At 38.5% G+C, this 23,541-nt stretch overlaps 1 protein-coding gene across 1 annotated transcript in view; it reads right to left on the bottom strand.

Moving 5' to 3' along the window:
* Nucleotides 1–23,541, bottom strand: part of LRGUK (leucine rich repeats and guanylate kinase domain containing) — an 89,172-nt gene that overhangs the window by 38,190 nt on the left and 27,441 nt on the right. Inside the window, exons 7-11 of the mRNA XM_058681259.1 lie at nt 22,972–23,115; nt 13,197–13,277; nt 10,743–10,829; nt 8,301–8,407; nt 4,351–4,470 (exon numbers count right to left, since the gene is read on the bottom strand). Of these exons, the coding sequence (XP_058537242.1) occupies nt 4,351–4,470; nt 8,301–8,407; nt 10,743–10,829; nt 13,197–13,277; nt 22,972–23,115 (539 nt within the window). The remainder of the gene's footprint in view (nt 1–4,350; nt 4,471–8,300; nt 8,408–10,742; nt 10,830–13,196; nt 13,278–22,971; nt 23,116–23,541) is intronic.

The raw sequence follows: 23,541 nt of genomic DNA on the forward strand, positions 1-23,541 counted from the left end.
ATCACAAAAATGAAATACTTCAAGGTAAAAGCAATGTCTCATGAAACCTCTTGTGAAACAGTGCCACACGCACGACACAGGAATTTACGTGAGCCACACTTTAAATATATCCCTATCCTGAACTCACTATTTACTAACTGAAGCAAAGTAAAAAAAAAAAAAAAAAGTTAACTTATGGCTTATAAAGGAAGCTTTCTCCCAAGATTTCATTTAAACAGAATGTTGAACTGGAGATTATTACCAGATTAGAAGTCCATTCCTAGAAGTCCAAGGTTTTAAACATTCAAAAAAAGCCTATTGATTGGCCAATTGTCATCCAGACTACTAATCAACTAAGCCATTGGAAATGAGATGATTGGGATAGAAAAAACAAAGTGAAAGGCCAGGCCAAATAGCTAAATGCTGTAATATCCAGACAGAAAAGACGCCCATGCAGAGCTGGCAGGAGGATGAGGCAGTAAAATTATTTTCAGTGTGATTGAAAAGCAAGTGGCTTTGAAATCTCAATTCGGGGGCAGACTGCCTCAAGAAATAACGAGCTTCTTACTGCTGCAAATATGTAGACAGAGCTATGGCTGGCTGTTCTGATCTGAAGCACAGTGGAGCATGCTGCCGTGTTAGTAAGTAAACCTTCAAATGTGCACCCACAAAACCCAGGAGTTCATAGAAGATTTAGTAAGTAAATTAAATTGGTTTACATATCCAATATATGTTGATCAAATACATACCACTAATTTCTGGACATAATTCAAGGGATCATGAAACAAAAGATCCCTGAACATACTCTGTCTGAATCTCAAATTCCACAATGCTGCCTCTTTGCTAAGTTTCTAACATCTACCTATCATCTACCTATCAATCTCTAATATATACCATGATTTTCCACCTCATCCTTACCACAACCTTTTTTCTTCAAATCTTTTCACAAACTGCAGACAAAGATGCTTTTTTTTTTTTTAAGATTTATTTTATTTTTATTACAAAGTCAGATATACTGAGAGGAGGAGAGATAGAGAGGAAGTGGAGCTGCCAGGATTAGAACCAGCGACCATATGGGATCAAGGCAAGGACCTTAGCCACCAGGCCACGCTGCCGAGCCCAGAAGATGCTTTTTAATGCAACTGCTCAGACCGCTTCCTATCTTTCTGGTGTTACCTTCCACCACTCCTTTGGAGATGCAGTAGGAATCTACTACAATGTACACTTTTTGAAGATACAACATGCCTGCTGTTCTCTCTGCCCATAATGCTCTGCCTGTTCAAGCCCAAATGCCACTTCTCCACCATAGAGATTCTTTACTTTCCTCATCATAGTGCTCATCAAACTATCATGTAGGTGGTATTTTCCTGTTTGAATCCCATACTAGATTGTAAACTGCCAGGAGGGCAAGACCCATGTCTGTTCACTTCACATTTTATCACTAGCACGTGATACATGGGCTGTACTCAATGTGCTCAACAGAGTAAATGAATCATTGTGTGTATATATATATATATATATATATATATATATATGTCATGTATATATACAAGTGGCCTTTAAAAAATTTATGAACAATTATTTACAAAAAATTGCACATGGATTTCAAAATTTTATTATGAAATAAACATCTTTTGAATCCACTTTCCTATGAACGTTTTGAAATATCTGTGTAGGAAGATAGATAAAATTATATTTAAACTGCTATAGCTCATATCATCTACTGTCATTCTTTTTTTTTTCTAACGATTCATTTGTTTTTATTGGAAAGGCAGATTTACAGAGAGAAGGAGAGGCAGAGAGGAAAATCTTACATCTGCTAGTTCACTCCCCAAGTGGCCTCAACAGCTAGAACTGAACCAATCTGAAGCCAGGAGCCAGGAGCTTCATCCAGGTCTCCCGTGGGGGTGAAGGCTCCCAACGTTTTGGGTCATCCTCTACTGCTTTCCCAGGCCACAAGCAGGGAGCTGGATAGGAAGTAGAGCAGCCCAGACATGAGTTGACATCCATATGGGATCCCAGTGCATGCAAGACAAGGATTTAGCCACTAAGCCATCAAGCCAGGTTCATCTACTGCCATTGAATAACTGTGATCTTTTACTTTACTGAATTATAATATATAAAATAAAATAAATTTAGTTGTTACATCAGAAGAACATTATAAAAGTAGAGATTGTTGTAACATATAGAGATCTAATGAAGAATACAATTCTTTTGGGACAGCTCAGATCACTTGCAGCTGTAAGATAAAGAGGCATGCTGTTATTGTTGTGCTGCTCCCCCCCCCCACGCACACACACAGATATACACACACGCACACACACACACATGCACACACACACAGATATGCACATGGATTTTATATCTCCTGGTTCAGTACCTAATGCCTACTGCCTACAATAGCCACAACTAGGCCGATCCGGGAGCCAGAAACTCCTTTAGGTCTTCCCATCTGGATTCAGAGGTCCAAGATTTTGAACCATCTTTTCCTGCTTCCCAGGATGCATTAACAGAAAGAGAAACAATGCATGGATACAGTCTCATTGTGCCTTAGCGCATTAATAGTGGCTGGTTCCCAACCATTTGCTTGAATATTTTTTCATTTTTCTTATTTGTCTCATTATCTCCCAATATTTTACTATCTTTTCAAATTATATTCAGCCAAGATCAAGATATATTGAATATATGGTACTGTCCTTGTTACCTAGCACTTATTTAAGAAAGTCAGAAATTTCAGCAGTAATACGAAACTGGAATCAGTGAAGAGAATTTGAAAGCAGTAAATGTGTATTCCCAGGCCAAAGTGCTAAGACAAAGAACATAAAAATTATTTTTAAAAGGAAAAATCAAAACCTATGAGTGAGCTTGATTTGCTAAAAGGTTTTGCTCAATGGCCCAACATCTACTCTGCTAACCTCCCACACTTACCTTTTACACAGCTACAGTTCTCTCTTACGACCATAACGACACTCCATATTTTTATTCTAACATTAACTTTTAATTTTTCTTACTTTAGGGTATTTCAAATATACTAATCAATAAATTATTCTACAGCATTTGTGTCTTAGAGTTGTCCAAATGTAGGCTGTAATTTTAAAATCTCAATAAATGGGATCTGTTTAAAATAACATTTATGTTGTTTGAACATGTGTAGCTTAAGGGAAGAGCCTTTGTGATAGCATTAGAATATAATTTGACTTTTGCTTCTTGCTCTCCTATGCATCTTTGTAATTACGTCCTCAGCTCATGGACAGACACCACTAATCTAAAAGTAATTTCTTTGCCATGCGAAAAAATAAGAGAAACCTGCTCAAGGGACCGGAGTGAGAATTCTAAATCTGATTCCCCAAGCTTCTTTTTAAAAATCCGTGAATCCCAGCTGGAGGGTATTTGTTTTGAGTGACTAGCTTTTCAGATACTTTAATGTATTTTGACTGAACCATTAGAAAAATCACTCAGCAAAATATTTGCTCCACAAAACTCTGAATATACAAAATGTTAACCTGAAGGGTAAGAAGGAAAGAGACTTTTGCTGCCCTTCTCTCTTCATTCTCCTGAAATAAATCTCGAGTTAGAGCTGTGTGGAGATGAAGCAGCTCAGTGCTCCAAGCAGAGATGGGAGAAGCATAGCCCTGCCTGTGACCATTGCAACACATGGAAATGGAGGGCCCTGCGTTCAGACGCTACCATGAGCCAACTATGAGCTTGTGCTGAATTAAGTTAAACATCATGAGGTTAAAGTTTGAAATATGTATATACATTCTATCTCACAATATGACAACTGGCAGAGGAGTTAAGAAGCATCTGAAGGAAGGGATATACAGTGGCATGGATGCTCCAGGCTTGTTTGCTGGGACTGGGTGTGGGGACTGTGGGTGCTCCAGGCTTGTTTGCTGGGACTGGGTGTGGGGACTGTGGATGCTCCAGGCTTGTTTGCTGGGACTGGGTGTGGGGACTATAGTTATGTGTTTTTCACTGCTTCACAAAAGACAAAATGTTTGCTTTGTTTCTGCTACTTGCTAAGTTCTTTGGCTACTGGGAGTTTACTTAAGCAATCATCTCTACCACGTCAATTAGAATAGCCTGAGATCAAGATTACAACTCATTCATTCCAACTCTAGGTAATCGCACTGATAAAATACTACCAATAATTCATCCTCAACAACTAACACTTTCACTGTGCCCTGTCCTTACTATCTATAGTATGGAATTTACTCAGCACTTCCAGCTCTGCTTAAAACGTAGCTTAAATATTGTTTTATATGTTTTTGAACTTGTTTAAAAGTATCAGCCCCCGATTTTAATATAAACAACCAACAAGTATAACAACCTAAAATTTCCAAGTCTTACAGAAACAATAAATAAACTTACCCATATCTGAAGTAAGTATTGAACTGCCTGCAGAGGCGGTGAGCAAGTTCTCGTTTCCCACAAGCTTGAGGACCAGCTAATACCAACATGGGGTAAGGGGCATCCAGACTGGGGAGCGTGCTGAAACACAGGACACGGGTCAGCTACCAATGCCAGACAGTGTGCTGGTCACACTCCCTAAAGTTCCTATGTCACAGGCAAAATGAACTCATCCCTTGAACATTTACTATAGGAGAAGAATTTTACTTTTCAGAAACAAGTTGACTACATTATACTAAAATTCACATTCAAAACATAAATCAGAAAGTAAAATAAAAATTTGTGTAAATTAAATAAGTTGCTTATGAAATAATTTCCATGAAAATATCTGGTATCTTAATTCTTCATTGCTAGAGTAGTGCATTTCTTCCAGAATAAACAGTGTTGTTCTCTGAGAGATTAAAGTTTAACAACTATTCCTCCTGAACTAGAACACAGATCTGCAAGCCTAACTTAATTGAAAAATACAAATTATTCCTGAGCAGTAACTACGTGTCAAGCACTGTTCTTATTTTGTATGTATTATTTATTTATCACAAGAAGATAATGAAGCAGTTCTTGTCATCATCATCATCTAACATATAAAGAAGCTGCAGTTCACAGGTTAGCATGCTCAGAGTAATACCTAATGAAGAGCTGATACAGAAACTGAGACAGACCAAAGAATAATAACTTATTAATTATTCAACATACAGTAGCTCAGTATTTTAAATTATTAAATATATGACAATATTTAATAATTTATTAATTAATGAAATCTACAATATGCTGAGTTGATGTATTTGGACTCCACTCTGGTAAAAAAAATTATATAAATATAGAATAAAGTATAATTTAAAAATATATGGCATAGTTGTAGATTTTATAAAAATGAGAATGTTGATTCTACAAAAACTGTGAAACAGCATAGTTTTTAAATCTCTTTAAATGCCCACAGAAAAACAGAAAAACATGAGAACAAAAGCCTGTGGAAAACATCTCTGATAAAAATTGAGTATAAAGGGATCTCCACAAACTCTAACCCTGCAGAGCCCACATGGCAGGGTCTGTGCAGGTGCAGCAGGGCAGATCTGAGGACCCAAGCACAAGGAAACCCAAAGGGCACTGCCCGGGACCTGCCAGAAAGCAGGCAGGCAAAAAGCCATGTGTCTGAAACTCATCTAGGAATGCTTTAATTGTAGCAACATCTAGCAACTTTACTTGTAATGGCCAAAAACTACAATCAACCCATATGTTCTTCGACAAGTGAACTATTAAACCAATTGCTATTCATCCATATCATGGAATACTACTCAACACTTTGAAGAAAAAAATGATGTATTGTTACATGCAAAACTATGGGTCAGTTTCTAGAGAATTATGCTGAATGGGAAAAACAGCCAACCTGAACAGGTTAAATAGTATGATTCTATTTGCATAACATTTTTGAGTTGGCAACATTATTAGTAATATGGGAAATGATTGGTAGTTATGAGAGGTAAGAGAAAGTGAGAGGAAGAGAGCCTATGGGTGTAAAAGGCGTCCCAGTGGATTCTTCCACTGAAACTGCTCTGTATCATTAGTATTTGTGTTTTTTCTATATTAATCTGAAACTGCATGTGAATCTACAATTATCTCAAAATACTCTTTATATAAAGAATCAATTAGAAAAGAAGCTTTACACAACCAAAATTACTCAAGAGACATCAATATGGCATTGGTGGTGAGCAATAAAGATGCAGTTAGCCACAGAACAAGGACAAAATGAGAGCAAAACAGAAAGAGCAGTGTGTGATGGCAGCAAGGTCTGGCATGTAAGTATGGTACACTATTTTTAAATGAGGTGGCTAATAGCTATATGAAATATATAGAGTAGACCAATGAATAGAGGCAAAGTATATTAGAGGCTATGAGGGGCTGGGAGGAGGGGAGAACAGCTTCAGTTCAGGGGCAGTGAATATGTTTTGGAAATAGATGGCAGTAATGTTTGATGCAACATTGTGGATATGGCTCAGGTTAAAGTGGCCATTCTTATGAAACATACGCTTTGTTACCATAAGAAAAAACACAGGAAGAATTAAATGGGCAAAAAACGTAATGTTTTAGTAACCACGTTGATGATAGTGCGAATACTGATATATTCATAACATTTTGAAATAAATATAATTTAAAAAATGAATCATTAAGGAATTTTTTTTAAAAAAATTTCATCTTTCTCTGTGCCATTGAGCTCAGGATTCTTGGTGTGAGAAGATAAGAAAAAGCTTAACTACAGCCTTGGGTTGTAAGCAAGCAGCAGCACGAACTCAGGAGGTATTTAATCCTTCCACTTAGAGACAGATCTCAAATAGTCTATGGAGTTGTGTGAAATTACAGTGACAGGAAATATATACAGACAGGTTAAAGATAAGAGAGGATGGATGGATGGATGCAAGTGCATTTCCAACTCTTTCCACTAAAAAGCCCGGAAAGAATGAGTAATGCAGTAACACTGAACATTGAGCATCCATCCTGGAGTCGGAAAATACTGTTTCTCGCTGAAATTGGGGCTTCTAAGGGAAATGGCTAATTCCAAGGTTGGAACATGTACAAGAGAAGTCTGATGAATTTCATCACACCAGAAATCAAGCTATTGAGAACTTCCAAGCTACAGCCAAGTTTGGTCATGTAAGGAGAGGGGACAGGGATTTTGAGGCAAGGAGTCAGGGTTCCCTGCTTTATGTCTCAGCTGCCAGAGAGCTAGGTACCAGCCCAGAGTGAGAAGGGTAACAGTAAATCTCCATGCTGCCTCCTGAACTGAACCATGAGCACGGCTCTACTCTGCAACAGCAGGCCTGCTTCACCTTTACCTGTCCCTGACAGATAAATCATCCAGAAACCTATCTTTATCAAATCTATCTTTATCTTTATCATGCTTCTTTGCTACATATATTTACATAAACATACCCTAAGGCATGGAGCAACTAGCAATATCTAAACTAGAAATGAAACACAATGAGCATATAAATGCCCTTCTTTTAAATCAAATGTGCATGAAAATAAATGATAAATCACTGTACCAAGAGGCTTCCCATAAACACATAAAACTGTCAATGTCAATAGGATTGAATTATGTGTAAAAATCATGTTCTGAGCTGCAAAATAGAACATTTCTCTCTGTGGGAAACCAACCATGTGAAATACAGGAGCGAATACTCCAGGAAGAAGACAAGCCGTTCATATCCAAGAGATTTTACAAGTATTTTTAAAGTGCCTTTGGGTACTGACAGAATGTCTCATTATACTTATAGCACAAATGGCCATCTGCTTCAACAGATTGTTGAAAAAGAAACGGAGAAACCGTGATGAATCTATCTTCAGATTTAGAGGTGAGAGACTCTATTCGTGTGTTCAACCAGGCTGGGAAACTCCACCCTGCTGGGCTGATTTCAGGATTTCCTTTGGCTAGCTGGCTTCCTTCTAGGAACCCCCTAATAATCTGAATTCAGGGAATGCTCTTTTGGCAAGGAGATTTAGCATTCATTCACAGTTAAGGAAAAATTTACAATGGAGAGAAATTATAGCGATTTCCTATTAATGAGGTTAAAATCTGCTTCTAACCTAAGACAGAAAAGATGACAAACTTAGTTATTTTTCTTAAAGATTTTGTTATTGTATAGTACAGGCTATCCAACTTAGAAAGGGCCAGAAAAAAGAACGAGAATAAATCAACCCATCACTCTTGGGAAAGCACTTTGTGAGCGGCATATTCAAGTGCATGAGAATGTTCCATAGCTGAGACAGTACTAGTCTACCGAATCAAGACCCGACTCCTTCCCTCACAGAAGGGGAAAAAGCGACACTTGTGGGAAATGGACTAGAGAGCTAGGAAAAATGATGAGGCTGGCTTCAGCTTTCCTTCTGAGTTCTACCCTGTGGGTTCCCATTAATACCTGTCAAAGATCCTCTGTGGGTGTGTCACGCTGTTTACAACATGAGTCAGGTGATCTCGGGCTGCGACCACTTCAGGGGGAGGGTCATATTTATTCACTGCTGCAACCTTTGTCAAAATTAGAAAGGTAAAAAGGAAAAAAGTGTTGTCTTAGATTTTCTTTTTTTTTTAATATTTGTTTATTTTTATTGCAAAGTCAGATATACAGAGAGGAGGAGAGACAGAGAGGAAGATCTTCCATACAATGATTCACTCCCCAAGTGACCGCAACGGCTGGTGCTGAGCCAATCCAAAGCCAGGAGTCAGCAACCTCCTCCAGGTCTCCTACACAGGTGCAGGATTCCAAAGCATTGGGCCGTCCTCCACTGCTTTCCCAGGCCACAAGCAGGGAGCTGGATGGGAAGTGGAGCTACTGGGATTAGAACCGGCACCCATATGGGATCCCGGCACGTTCAAAGCAAGGACTTTAGCCACTAGGCCACGCCACCGGGCCCTGTCTTAGATTTTCTTAAAGAAAATATTCTAGATATACAACCAGGTATATAAAATAATCAACATATGCCATGAAATTTTGAATTCAGTCTTCACCCTACTCTGACATGCCATAAATGTGAATAATAATTATCCTAAAATATTGGAGCATTCTTTAATACCCTAATTCTTTATACTCCCTGGCTTCAGAGAGGAAAGTGCAAAAATAAAATGAAACCTCTGCAATTCAGGATTACTTTTAATATCATATCAGTCCAGACTTAGTCAGATATAGAAAATGTAATGTACACTCTTGGATTCTAGGTAGTTTTGATGTGGCAAGATTGTTTCATCATGTCATCTTACTAAGAACTAGTCCCATAATCTCAAAAGTTGTATGAAAACTTTTTCACTTTAGCATGGGTCTCTTTCCCTGTATGTTGCCTTTCCTCTGAAGACATTATCCTCATCTTGCACATCTTTACTTAACACATGGCTTTGAATTTTAATCTGTTTGCAATATGCTAAAGGAATAGAAATCTATTAAGTACCTCTGAGTATAATAATAACATACTAGCATCTGTAACCATTTTCTAAGTAAGACTTCAGAAAGGAACTTATAAGATGGAATGTGTGCCTTTCCAATATTTTTATTTAAACCTGTTTTCCTTTCCATTTGAAATGTGTATCCAGTGTCTGAAGTCCCTCCTAAGCAGAGATTTCAGCTGTCAGCACCCACTAAAGGAAGACAAAGCAGCCATGTCAGGGAGGAAGGCAGCTGCCACTGTTCAAGGTCTGCTTACCTTGGAACTGGAAGACTAATTAAGTCATTTTTTTTATGGAGCAGAATTAAGGATTTAATATCAAAGTAGTGATGTACTTGAGTATCTTTCAATTCTACACAGGAAGACAACAATAACACCTTTATTGTCACATGGATTTTTAAGGTACTAGAATGCATCATACATCCTCCAAACAGAGCAATTATCTGAACTGGTAGCCTTCCATACATCGCTGGCCAAGGCAGGGAACTCTCAAAGAGTTTGCAGCTAATGTCTATTATAAAAAGTTATGCATGAACTTCATTCAATTTCTGTAACAAAATAACCTTTTTAAAAAATATTTATTTATTTTTATTGCAAAGTCAGATATACAGAGAGAAGGAGAGACAGAGAGGGAGATCTTTCATCCAATGATTCACTCCCAAGTGACTGCAATGGCCGGTGCTGTGCCAACCCAAAGCCAGGAGCCAGGAGCTCTTCCAGGTCTCCCACACGGGTGCAGGGTCCCAATGCATTGGGCCATCCTCGACTGCTGTCCCAGGCCACAAGCAGGGAGCTGGATGGGAAGCGCAGCTGCTGGGATTAGAACCAGCGCCCATATGGGATTCCGGCACGTTCAAGGTGAGAACTTTAGCCACTAGGCCACCACGTTGGGCCCAACATAACCTTTTAATTTTAACTTTATGAAGCACCCACACATAAGAGCAGTGTGCCTTATACTCCCACTGCCAAGATTTTCTACAGACCAGGATAGGTCTTTTACAACATACAAGCTGATGCTCAGCTTCGCAGAAAATATTACCTAAATAAAGAATGATGTTACAGGGGCTAACATGGTGGCACAGCACATAACTCTATCGCCAGTGATGCCAGCACCCATATGGGTGCCAACTGAAGTCCTACCCAGTTCCTGCTAATGTGCCTAGGAAATCAGTGGAGGGTAGTCCAAGTGCTTGGGCCTCTGCATCCAGCTGTTATGGCCATCTGGAGAATGAACCAGCAGATAGCAGATCTTTCTCTGTCTTCTCATCTCTCTAACTTAGTGTTTCAATTAAATTAATACATCTTTACAAAAAAAAAGGAAGTTATATACTGTTATACATACCATTAATTGATTATACTGCTCCTGAAGCAGGGTGAGATTTTGAACATATTAACTCATAAACACATGAAATGATATGAATCCATACCTTTTCTTCCACTTTAATCTTCTTCTGATCTAATTCTGTTAACCGTGGTAGCGTAAAAAGTATGAAGAGCCAATATTCAGACTTTTCCTATTCAAAATAGCAAGAACACTATTCAATTGCCTTCCTTTGTCCTAAGCAGCAAGCATTAACGCCCATTTCACTCTAGGTCGTTCTCCTACACTACTGTCATTCCCTAACTGGGCTCTACATTGCCATGCTTCACAGTTTCCTCATGTTAGCAACACACATGCAGACTGCACCCTGTGACTTACAAAGCTCTCAGCTGTGTCACCGTGTTACCCTCCCTGGAAGGTAGGATGATCCTCATTTCTTTTTACTTTATTTTATGTACTTATTAGAAAGGCAGATTTACAGAGAGAAGGAGAGACATAGAGGAAGATCTTCCATCTGTTAGTTCACTCCCCAAGTGGCCACAATTGCTGGAGCTGAGCCAATCCAAAGCCAGGAGCCAGGAGATCTTCCGGGTCTCCCACATGGGTGCAGGGTCCCAAGTCTTTGGACTGTCCTCGACTGCTTTCCCAGGTCACAAGCAGGGAGTGGATGGGAAGCAGGGCCAGGGGGATATAAACCAGTGCCCACTTGGGATCCCAGGATTTAGCCACTAGGCTGCCGCACTGAGCCAGGATTACCCTCATTTCCAAAGAGAAAAACAACTAAGCCTCAGAAAGGTAAGGCATTTCATTCACAATTCCCAGACCAGCTATTCAAACTCTCTTATAACTCCAAAGACTTTCTTATTACAAATAATAAAATTTCATTTTATTGTGTTATTTCTTATGTGTGTTATTTTGTATTAATTTGTAAAATTTACAATTAGCCTTAAAAAACTTAATGTTCATTTTTAAAATAAGTTCCTTATTACTGCCTACCATCTACTACTTTAGGATGACTAGTCTTTTATAAATGATTCTTTTGCATTAAGAAGCTAGGTCACAGGTGTCGGTGCTGTGGTGCTGAGGTACTGGTAGTGTCAACAAGCCACAAGAGTGCCAGTCCCAAACCCAGCTGCTCCACTTGCTTGCCAGCTCCTTCCCACGTGGTCCCAACAGCAGAGGCAGACGGCACAAGCACCTAAGGCCCATGAACCCGTGCAAGAGACTCGGCAGCAGCTCCTAGCTCCTGGCTTCTGTCTGGCCCAGCTCTGGTTGTTGTGGCCCTTTGGGGAGTGAACCAGCAGATGGAAGATCTCGGTCCCTCTCTTATCTCTCTGTGTAGGTCTGACTTTCTAACAAATGTATATTAGAAAAAACATGAGGCACACTCTTCATGATTTGAAAATGCTTTGATAGATTAGGTCCCACTCATTACTTTTTCAAAGATGTGTTTCCACTACCTAATAGTGGAGCATCTTTTCAGCCTAACAGTTCAGACACCTGCATCCAGTACTGTCGTGCCTGTGTTCAATGCTCAGTTCTGGCACTTGATTATATTTCCTGCCAACACAGAATCTAGGGGACAGAAGCAATGGTTCAAGTAATGAGGTTACAATTAAGTTACTGTTCTCCACGTGGGTTAAGTATGCAGCTCCTAACTGGCTCTGACTGGCCTCTGGACACCTGGTTCCTAACTTTGGCTCTGACTGGCCTCTGGACACCTGCTCCTGACTGGCTCTGACTGGCCTCTGGATACCTGCTCCTAACTTTGGCTCTGACTGGCCTCTGGACATTTGAGGGGTAAAGCAGTGGATGGGAGCCTCTTCTGTCTATCTACATCTGTCTTTCTCAAATAAATAAATAAAATTAAATGGCCTTCCATTTCCATAACAAGGGTTATACTGATTCTTAAGTATTCACATGTTTTTACTTTTGTCTTATTGTCTGTTTAGACATGTCATTCTTACAAAGAACTCAGAGATACAAAGTAAAGAGTCTGTGGAAACATAAATGAAGGGTACAGGCAGGAAAATGGGATGAAGGATAGATAAAGAAGGAGAGGAGGGAGAGAGGGAGAGGAAAGGAGGAAGGGATAGTAAGTGGCCAGAATAAAGGATCTATTAATGGAGAGAAAAACAGGAGTTTGAACAGACCCTGATACTGGACTGGAGGTTAAGAACCCCTAGTAAATATATTATTTTGTTCCATAATTATTTCACAACCATGCCAATTTCAAACATAAGTTACATTAAGGCAGCTAAACTTAGATTTTTCCTTTCCCCAGCATAAAGTAAGAAACACATTCTGTCTATGTCTCCGGTGCCATGCATCTAAAATGTGAAAGAATAGTTTTCTAGAATGTCATCTCCTTCCTGTCATCTTTAGTACTAGCAGGGCTGAGGTACAGATCACCCAGCAAAGCAGGTAAACATTGAATTCTTCTGCTTTGAAGGAAGACAAGCTGTACCCTTATTCTTGTTGTCATCAAAAGAACTTCTTAGAGAAGGAAAACAAACAAGTTAGTCCTCATCTCCCTTCCTTGACATAAATGATCTCTCACCTGAATTGGATTTCTTATGAGATTCAGAACCCGAAGGATAGGTAGTTTTTCAATGTATTCTAGTTCACTCAGCTCAGCAATCTGTATAATTAATGAAACAAATTATCATGAATAGACCAAATACACAAAGATAATAGACTGCATTTTAATAGGAGTCCAGTGGGATCTCTTCAACCTGTTCTAACAATTGCTGTTTATTTCTGGAGTATCCACTGTAACTTCTCTTTCATCTCTGATTTTAGTAAACTGGGTGTTTTCCCACACACACACTTTTTTGGGGGTTAGTTAGATCAATGATGTTTCGATTTTGCTTGTTTTTCAAACAAAAAAAAGCTCTCCTCATTTTTACTTAAATTGTATTTCTTACCTAATTTTAATTATTCCTTTCCTCTTACTAATTTTGGGTTTTGGTTTGTTTTTGGTTTTTCGATCTTTGATATGCATTGTTAGGTCATTCATTTGATGCCTTTCCAATATTTTCATATAGGCAACAATTGCTATAAACTTTCCTCTTAGCACACATTTCCTTTAACCAGTAAGTTCTGATATGCTATGGTGTTGTCTTCATTAATTTTGAGGACTTTGAAAAGTACCCTTCTGATACATTATATAACCCACTGCTCATTCAGCAGCATACTAGTTAATCTCCACATGCTTGCATATTTTATATAATTTCTTAGTTGTTAATTTCCAGCTCCTTTCAATTATGATCAGAAAAGATACATGGTATGGTTTCATTTCTTTTTAATTTGTTAAGACTTGCTTAATTGCCTAGCATAGAGTGTAGCCTAGAGTAAGTTCCATGTACTGACGTAAACAATGTCTACTCTGTACCTGTGGGATAAAATGTTCTATAGATATACAATTAGATGCATTTGAACTATGTGTAGACAATCTTTGTTGTATTATGATAGATTTTTATCTAGTTTATCCGTCCATTGACTAAACAAGGAAGTTGAAGTTCCCCATTATTATTGTATTGGAACCTTTATTTCCCTTTAGATCCATTGTTAATGGATACCACAGAAATAAAAAGAATCATCAGAAATTACTGTAAACAGCCACATGCCAACAAACTGGAAAACTGAGAAGAAATGTGGATTTCTGGACATGGACATACAGCCTACCAAAACTGAGTCATAAAGACAGAAAACTGAGCAGACTAATAACCAAGATGGAGATTGGATCAGTAATAAAGAACTCCAGAAAAAGAAAAGCCCAGATTACAGGGCCTCACTGCTTAATTCTACCAAACCTTAAAAAAAAAAAACTAACTCCAATTCTTCTAAAATTGTTCCAAACAAGGAAAAGAATCTTCCCAAGCTCTTTCTATGTGGCCAGCATCACCGTGATTCCAAATCCAAAAAAAAAGGTATAACAAAGAAAGAAAACTTTCAACCAAAATCTCAGATGAACATAGATGCAAAAGTCCTCAAGAAAATACTAGCTAATAAAATCCAAAAGTATATTAGAAAGACCACTTTCCCAAACCAAGTAGGATTTACTCCTGGTATGCAGGGATGGGTCAACATACACAAATCAATACATGTGATACAACCCATTTACATATTGAAGAATCAAAACCATATGATTATCTCAATAGATGCACAGAAAACATTTGAGAAAATACAATATCCTTTCATTAAGCAAACAGAAGGAATATTGAACACAATCAAGGCTATATATGACAAATCCATAGCCAGCATCATATTGAATGGAGTAAAGGTGGAGACATTTTCGCCAAGACCCAGAATCAGACAAGGGAGCCACTTTCACCACTGTTATTCAATACAGTTTTGGAATTTTTAGACAGAGTCATTAGCTAAGAAAAAGAAATCAAAGGTACACAACGGGAAAGGAAGAAGTCGAATTATCCTTATCTGCAGACAGCATGATCCTACAGAGATCAAGTGATTCCACTAAGAGACTATTAGAACTCACAAAGGGGTCTAGCAAGTGTAGGATACAAAATCAACATCCAACAATTGACAGCCTCTGTTCACACAAATAGTGACATGGCTGAGTAGCAAGTTGTAAGATCAGTACCATTCACAATGGCTATGGAAAATGTAAATACATTGGAGTGAATGTAAACAACAATATCTAGGATGAAAATTATAAACAGTAAAGAAAGAAATATAAGGCACAAAAAGAATCTTCCACATTTATTGAATGTGGAGTTCAAATGTCCATAATATCCAAAACAATTAACATATTCAATGTGATCCCAATCAAAATGCCAAAGACATTTTCAGATCTATAAATGTTAAAATTTATATGGAAACAAAAAGATCCCAAATAGTTAAAGCAATCTTAAACAACAAAAACAAAGCCAGTGGCATGACAAAACCAGATTTCAAGACATATTACAGGGTACTTAAATCAAAGCAGCATTGTATGACACAGAAAAAGGCATATAAATCAATGGAATAGAATTGAAACTTCAGAAATTACTCCACACAGCTACGACCAAATAATTTTTGACAAAGGATCCAAATTAAGAATTAACTGACAAAATAGAAGAAAATATTTGCAAGCTATGCAAATGACAAAGGATTAATATCTAGTATCAACAAAGACCTCAAGAAACTCAACACCAAAAATTACATATAACCCAACTAAGAAATGGGCAAAGGATGAAGCACAAATGGTCAACAGACACGTGAATGAATGCTCAGGATCACCAGCCATCAGAAAAATGCAAATAAAAACCACAATAAAGTTTCACATCATCCCAGTTAGAATGGTTATCATCCAAAAATCAAAAACTGGGCCGGGCGGCGTGGCCTAGCGGCTAAAGTCCTTGCCTTGAACGCCCCGGGATCCCATATGGGCACCGGTTCTAATCCCAGCGGCTCCACTTCCCATCCAGCTCCCTGCTTGTGGCCTGGGAAAGCAGTTGAGGACGGCCCAGTGCATTGGGACACTGCACCCGCGTGGGAGACCTGGAAGAGGTTCCAGGTTCATGGCTTCGGATCGACACAGCATCAGCCCGTTGCGGCTCACTTGGGGAGTGAATCATCGGATGGAAGATCTTCCTCTCTATCTCTCCTCCTCTCTGTATATCTGACTTTGTAATAAAATAAATAAATCTTTTTAAAAAAATCAAAAATCAAAAACTAATAAATTCTTGCAAGAATTTGTGGAAAAAGGCAACCTTATTCACTGTTGATGGGAACATAAACTAGTAAACCCATCATGGAAGACAGTATTATGGAAATATAAACTAGTAAAGCCATAATGGAAGAAAATATTGGACAAAGATCAGAAATCTAAAAACAGATCAAAATACCCAGCCATCCTACTCCTAAAGGAATTTATCCAAACTATGCGAGATCAACAAATGAGAGAGTTATTTGTACCCCTGTGATTACTGCATCAAAATTCACAATATCTAGGATATACAGAATCAGCCTAGAGGTCCATCAACTGATGACTAGATAAAAACTTGTGATATGTACGCACTATGGAATACTACTCAACCATATGCATATACATGAAATGTAAGGACTGCATGTTTAGACACTGCTTGGAATACTTGAATCCCACATTGTAATACCTGGATTCCAGTCCCAGCTCCAATCTTGAATCTAGCTACCCACGAATGTACACCTTAGAAGGCAGCAGTTGTTGGCTGAAATATTTGGAAAAGATCCAAAATAATTTGCTGCAGAAAGGACAGTCTTTTCAATAGACGATGGAGTTCCTAGCTCCTGGCTTTAGCTTGGCTAAGCCTTGACTATTGCGGGCTTGTAGAGTGAACCTGGGGATAGAAGATATCTCTGTCTTTCAAGTAAATAAATATACAGTTAAGTGAATACCTATAAGACTTCAGAATGGAAAAAGGTTTCATAATAACTTTAGAAATAATAAACAAAGAATTAATAAAAAAGAAAATACTGATGTGTTTCAAAATTATTTTAGATATAAATTAAAAGTATGACAAGTACAATGAAAAGAAAAACAGTACTAAAGTAAATGATGGTCAAGAACATGAACAAACAATTTCTTAAAAGAAAACCAAATAACTAACACACAGATAGAAATATGTTTAACCTCAATGACAATCGAAGAAGTTTATATAAAACAGAATACAAAATATTGCTTTTCTCTACCAGATTGACATTATTTTAAAAATGCTCATTGATAATGAAATTGCAAGATATGCTAATAACATGTTAAACTGCATTCACTGCTGATGGGAGTATTATGTGATGTGAATCCTCAGAAAATATGTTTAGAATTTCAAAATGCCCCTACCCAGGAACAATATTTTCAAGACTATTCCAAGAATATAACAACATCAACAACAACAAAATGTACTTCGAAGATTTACAAGGGGCTTCATAAAATTCATGGAAAAGAATTAAAAGATAATTTGTGCCTTACATGAGCTTTTTCAAGTCCCTTCCTATAAGAATATATACTATAGGGAGAACCCAAGTATCTATGTAATTGTGTCACATAATACAATGTAATTACTGAAGTTAAATAATAAACAATTAAAAAAAAAAGAATATATACTACAATATTACCTTAATAGTAAATATTATAAAAACACAAATTGTAGTAATCAAATAACTCAACAAATCTTTAAAGATCTGTTCAATAGATTACAATTATTAAATCAGAGTTTTGAAATGCTGGGACACATATACAGGTTCCACAGGTTAGGGTTGGACTTGGGATGATAACTTGATCCACTCTACTGGGAACTATGAGCTTTTAAAAGAAGTAGCTCCGCAGGCATGGCTTGTTTTCTATCATGGAAAGTTGGCACAGCATGTCCAACATAGCTGTGCCACTAAGGTTTGGGGCAAAATGGAAATCCATGAACCCAGGATTCTGCATTATTGGTAAGAGGATAGATGGTATCACCATGATTCAGTTACTAAACTCAAAACCCTGGGAGTCTTCTTTGGCAACATCTTTTCTTCATCTACTGAGCATCTCCAATTTGTCCTATTAGCTCTCTCAGGAACCGGGTTTTCCCTCTCATCCCTCACTGCCCCGTGTTTCTTTAAGGCCCTCATTGTCTCAGCTCAGATGGTTAGCTCATCTCCAGTCTCTGCTGCCTCTCCCCATCCAGCAGAAAATTGTTCCAGCCTTCCTTCTCACACATGATCATTCCAGAACTGTATCACAGGCATTTTTAAACACTAATCAAGCACTCGATATGAAGAGGCAAGGATGGGCACTCCTGAGAGCCCTCCAGTCAGTCAGTAAACATTCTTGAAGGCCACCTGCAAACCAGGTGGCAGAAGGCAAACAAGAAACCAGAGCGTGAGCAACAGCAAGATTAGACTCAATGATATGCTATAATCCTCACTTTTAATTATGCAATAAGTAAAAATGATATTTTTACATTTAAAAGGAACTGTAAAGTGACTAAAGAAAAACAGGAAGGAGTTCTAGAGAGGCCAAAGGTGGTCAGAGGCCATTTTTGCCAGGGCGTGATAGAACCTTAAATTACATGAAGAACTTGCTCCAGAAGAACTTCAGAGAAGATGTTCAAGCAGAGATGAAAAATCTATAAGCTCCCTTTGTAGACAGCAGCTACTTGGCATTACAACCCTTCTCCACAAGGTTTCACTCTGGTAGCTGCCCCCAAGAGCACTAGACTCAATCTTGAGTCATGTGAACTGGACATAGCAGGCCCTCTGTCCTGCACTGCAAGCTTAATCAAGTCAGCTGCCAAAAACACACAGTCGAGGGGCCAACAGACAACACTCTCCAGTGAGCCCAAGCAAAGCCAGGTGAGGGACAGAACCCAGTTGACCCCATCATGAAGAGGCAGCTCACCAGCATCAGCACCAGTAAGGGCTCCTAGCAAAAGATAAAACCATCTATCCTTGACTTGCAAATTCAAAAAGTATGGGTTAAAGTGATAAGGCAGCATTAGGACTGTGCTCTGAATGTACACCATCAGTGTCCTATCCAGGGAGATCAGTGCTAGGACAGCTCTGGTTACCTCTGGAACCACAAAGTGCATCAACTACCTGCCTTGGCCAACCCCTCTGGATGTAAAGAGCCAAACCCCTCCAAAGCCTGTTCTGGGCTGGATGAAAATTAATTTCAGCAAGGGATACAATCATGTCAGCATCTCTGCATTTACTGCTAGCCTCTGGAGACCCCAGGTGTTCCAAGGAATCATCTAGTCTAACCCTTTTCTTTGAAGCCTGAACAAATATATAAGCAAAGAAACGATGATTTAAAATCAGATTGTGTTCAATTCTCCAAAATTCCCTTCTCTCACAAATGTGAATGGAAATGTGAGCTAGGATCCAACAAAGATGGGGAGTAATGCTTGTGCATTGCTTGCCTGAAACATTATACATGTATAATAATAATATATATGTATTATATCTATCTCTGGAAAATCAGGGTGAAAATTATCTACAAAGAATCTGCTACCTGTATTACAGAGCATCACAAAGATGCAGTGTAGAACAGACTGTGGCTGCCATCCCCTGCGTGACATCCAGGGAGAAAGGCTGAGAGTTCCGAGAAAAAGGATGCTGCTATGTCAGAGGCTGGTCAGTCCATGCTTCTGCTGTTCGGTGACCACCACCTCCTTACTGATCCTCACAAACCCAGAGGAACAAACATGGCCCAATAGGCCTAAGGATGGCACCACGGACTCAAAGAGCAACACAGCATTCTTGAAGTCACTCCCAGGCGGGAATTTTGCAGCTAATTGAAATGACTGGGTGTATAACAAAGTTAACAGTTTGGGATGTTTAAATACCTGGACATGAGGCTGACAGAAGCAAAGATCACAAAACATCAGTTTCTGGCAAACAGAGGACAGAACAGTCACAATCGGATGCTGCAATGTCTCGATGGTTAAAGCTAAATAAATAACCAAAGTGCTACCAAGAACACAATATTCCTAACGTCAAAGTTACATTTACACACTAGCTGTGTTTTAATTCTCTTTAAAAATCATTTTATTTGCGGCGCAGCATCGGCCATTGCGGTCACTTGGGGAGTGAATCATCGGGAGGAAAATCTTCCTCTCTGCCTCTCCTTCTCTCTGTGTATCTGACTTTCCAATAAAAATAAATAAATCTTTTTTAAAAATTATTTTATTTGAAAAGCAGAAAGACAAAGATCTCCCATCTGTTAGTTCACTCCTCAGAAGCTGCCCGCAACAGCTGGGGCTGGGCCAGGTTGGAGCCAGGAGCCCAATGTGTATGTCTCAGTAGGAACAGCAATGACCCACCTCCTTGAACTATCATCACCTACTACTTCTCACAAACTCTATTTATCCTTAAATTTTAAAAAATACAAATTGAAAAGTCACTTGAAATGTAAGAAGACAATATATAAGCTATTTCTAGATCTGCTCTAGCCAACATGGTATTATTAAACATATATGGATACTTAGCTTTTGAAATATGGCCAGGATGAACTGAGGGGTATTTTAAATGTAAAATACACACCCACTGTCAAAAACAGCATGAAACAATAGAAAGTAAAATATCATATCAATAAATCTGTATGTAGACTGCATGTTGAAGTGATCATTTTTGATACATTATTAAAACTAATTTCACTTGGTTCTTTTTTTTTTTTTTTTGCCATTTTGTGGTAGCTAGAAAACTGTGAGTTACATATGTGGCTCACATCTGTGGCTCAGGTCCTGTTTCCACAAGAAAGCCCTGTTCTGGAGTATGACACCACACTTTTCTACAAAGAGGGCCATGCACATTTCATTTACTGTATTAGCCTGTGCAGGTTAAGAACCCCGAGCTCTGCAAGAAAAGCATTCTACACATGAATCCTGGCTCTGCTAATTGCTATACATACACCTTGTGGCATGTTATTTAACTTCTCTATGCCCCAATAATAGGGCTATAATGAGGATTAAACCAGACATATACAGTGCATAGAACAGTGCCAGCTATACAAACTCAGCTGGTATCTCTAGATAATTTTACAATTACTATCATTATTGTGATTCTTCTTCCTAAATCCTGAGATATACGGAGAAGTGATTTATTGAGTGTTATTGCATCTTTCCAAAACGGATACCTCAAAACATTTGTGAAATATTTCATTTAAAGGATAAGCTTATTTTGGGATCTATGCAGTTTTTCATGGTAAGCACATTTCACCACATTTTTTAAGACCTCTCACTATAAATGAGCAGTGTTTTAAGTCAGGACATGAAAAAGCAGTCAGTCTTCAAGGGCAAATGCCTGAAAGGGACAGTAAAACCACACAGAGTGTGAGCCGACTTCCCAAGACAAAGCACAGTGAGCAAAGGTCACCTGCTGGGATTAAGGACTTTGAGAAGTTGCCAAAACAACTTCATATACAAATCAAATGAGAATGAGAAAGAACGGTTTGTGACTAAAAATTTACTTATTCCCAGATGTCCTGACAGACTTTTCCAGATTTTTAGTAACCTAACAGATGACTGGCAGCAATGCCTTGCAGCAGAACACGGCATGCAGTACATCACGGTTCACACCAGCGATGGCACTGTCTCTTTCAGGGCAGGTCCAACTTGCCACTTTGAAAAAGAAAGGCATTCAGCTGCCTTAAGAAGTCTTTTGCCTCCAAAATGTTATAAAGAACTCAACGTGAATAAAATCACTTTGTAGGTCTTACTGTATAGAAGTCGGCTAGGTACCAATTTAACATACACTGATTAGAAGAACAGATTATTTTTGAAAAATAAAATCTCATTAAGAATGAAACTGAATTAACACAGCAAATAAAGAAATATATAGTAATTCAGGACCCTTTATGCAGATTGGAACATGTGAAATATATCAACAGGATCCCTCTTACATCTCTTCCTAACTGGTTATGCCTTTTTAGGCCATTTGTACTAACAAATTTTAACTGATAGGCAAAATGAAATGCTTATTATGTTAAACATGTCTTACAATATACACTGTGGCATGGCTAAATATGTCTCAGAGATGTAGCATATCTTATGTTAAAAATAGTTAAAATCTATTTTTGGATATTAACTAGTCTGTCCCATGCTGTACAGTTGATGTCTGTGAACTTATTGCTTCTATCTGGAATTTTGTATCCTATGAGTCACATCTGCCCGACCACAAGTCTCCCAGTTATTCCAGGCTTTTCTTGAAATGCCAGGTGTGGGGAACAGCAGCAGTCTGAGCCTATTCACCCGTCTCCTAATTAACATTTCACACATTTCTGATGCCATTGTCCTACACAAATCTTACAGGAACACATCTACTACAGACAAGTTATGGCAATGTGGATGCAGTTTAAACCTTTAAAACAAGGTAACCAGCAATTATCCAATTTTAAAAATTAAGAATTGCAACTACTATTTTTTAAAAGTCCATCTGTAACTGCTATTCTAGGAAGCTGGCTGGAATAACATTTTTTAAAATGTTATTTTATTTACCTGAGATACAGATAAAAAGAGCAAATTTCAACCTACTAGTTAACCTTCCAGCCGTGGGAGAGCTAGGAACTCAAACCTGCCTCTCAGTGGGTATGGAAAACCCAAGTACCGCAGTCACCACCTGCTGCCTCCCAGGTCTGCTTTGGCAGGAGCTGAAACAGGAGCAGGGCCAAACACAAACCAAATCCCTCTGGCTGAGGAGACAGGGGTCGCAAACCGTGCCTTGACCACTGCGCCAAACACCCACACCACCAGTAACATTTCTACACTCACATGTGATGGGAAATCATTGAGAAACCAATAATGGAGCGTTTGTGCTAAGTTTCTATTACCTGTTAAGTAGACGCTGAAACCAAAATATATAAAACACAGTATTACCTTATTATCTTCCAGGTTGATGACTTCCAGGAAGTCATGATTTTCTAAGCCCTGAAGACTGCTGATACGATTGTGAGACAGATCCAGGTTCTGCAGGGCTTTCAGTTCTTCTAAACCTGTGAGCTTCTCAATCTGATTATTACTCTAAAATGAACAAAATAGATTTAATATTGATATGCCCCTGAAATAGAAAAAGTTATCATATTGGCAAGTTTTTATTCTGGAGACTGCCCCAAATCTCCTAAAATGCCAATAAGCCCTTCCTTCCCCTCCCTGCCGATTCTTTTTCCATCACTCACCTCTAAACACACACACACACACACACACACACACACACACACACACACACACACACATAGGCACGCTCCTGTAAGAATCCCAGCTTCTGAAGTGGATCACTAAAAATGCAATACTTTCATCCAGGGTAAAGATGAATATTCATATCAGCATAAAAGACAAAAGCTAGTTATAATATTTTATTATTACATATCTGAAGTCTAATAGCAGCCTAACTTCGCATCCATCTTAGAAATACAGATTAAATGCAATTCTTTCATCATCATCACAATA

Source organism: Ochotona princeps, chromosome 25, assembly GCF_030435755.1.
Source record: "Ochotona princeps isolate mOchPri1 chromosome 25, mOchPri1.hap1, whole genome shotgun sequence".
NCBI lineage: Eukaryota > Metazoa > Chordata > Mammalia > Lagomorpha > Ochotonidae > Ochotona > Ochotona princeps.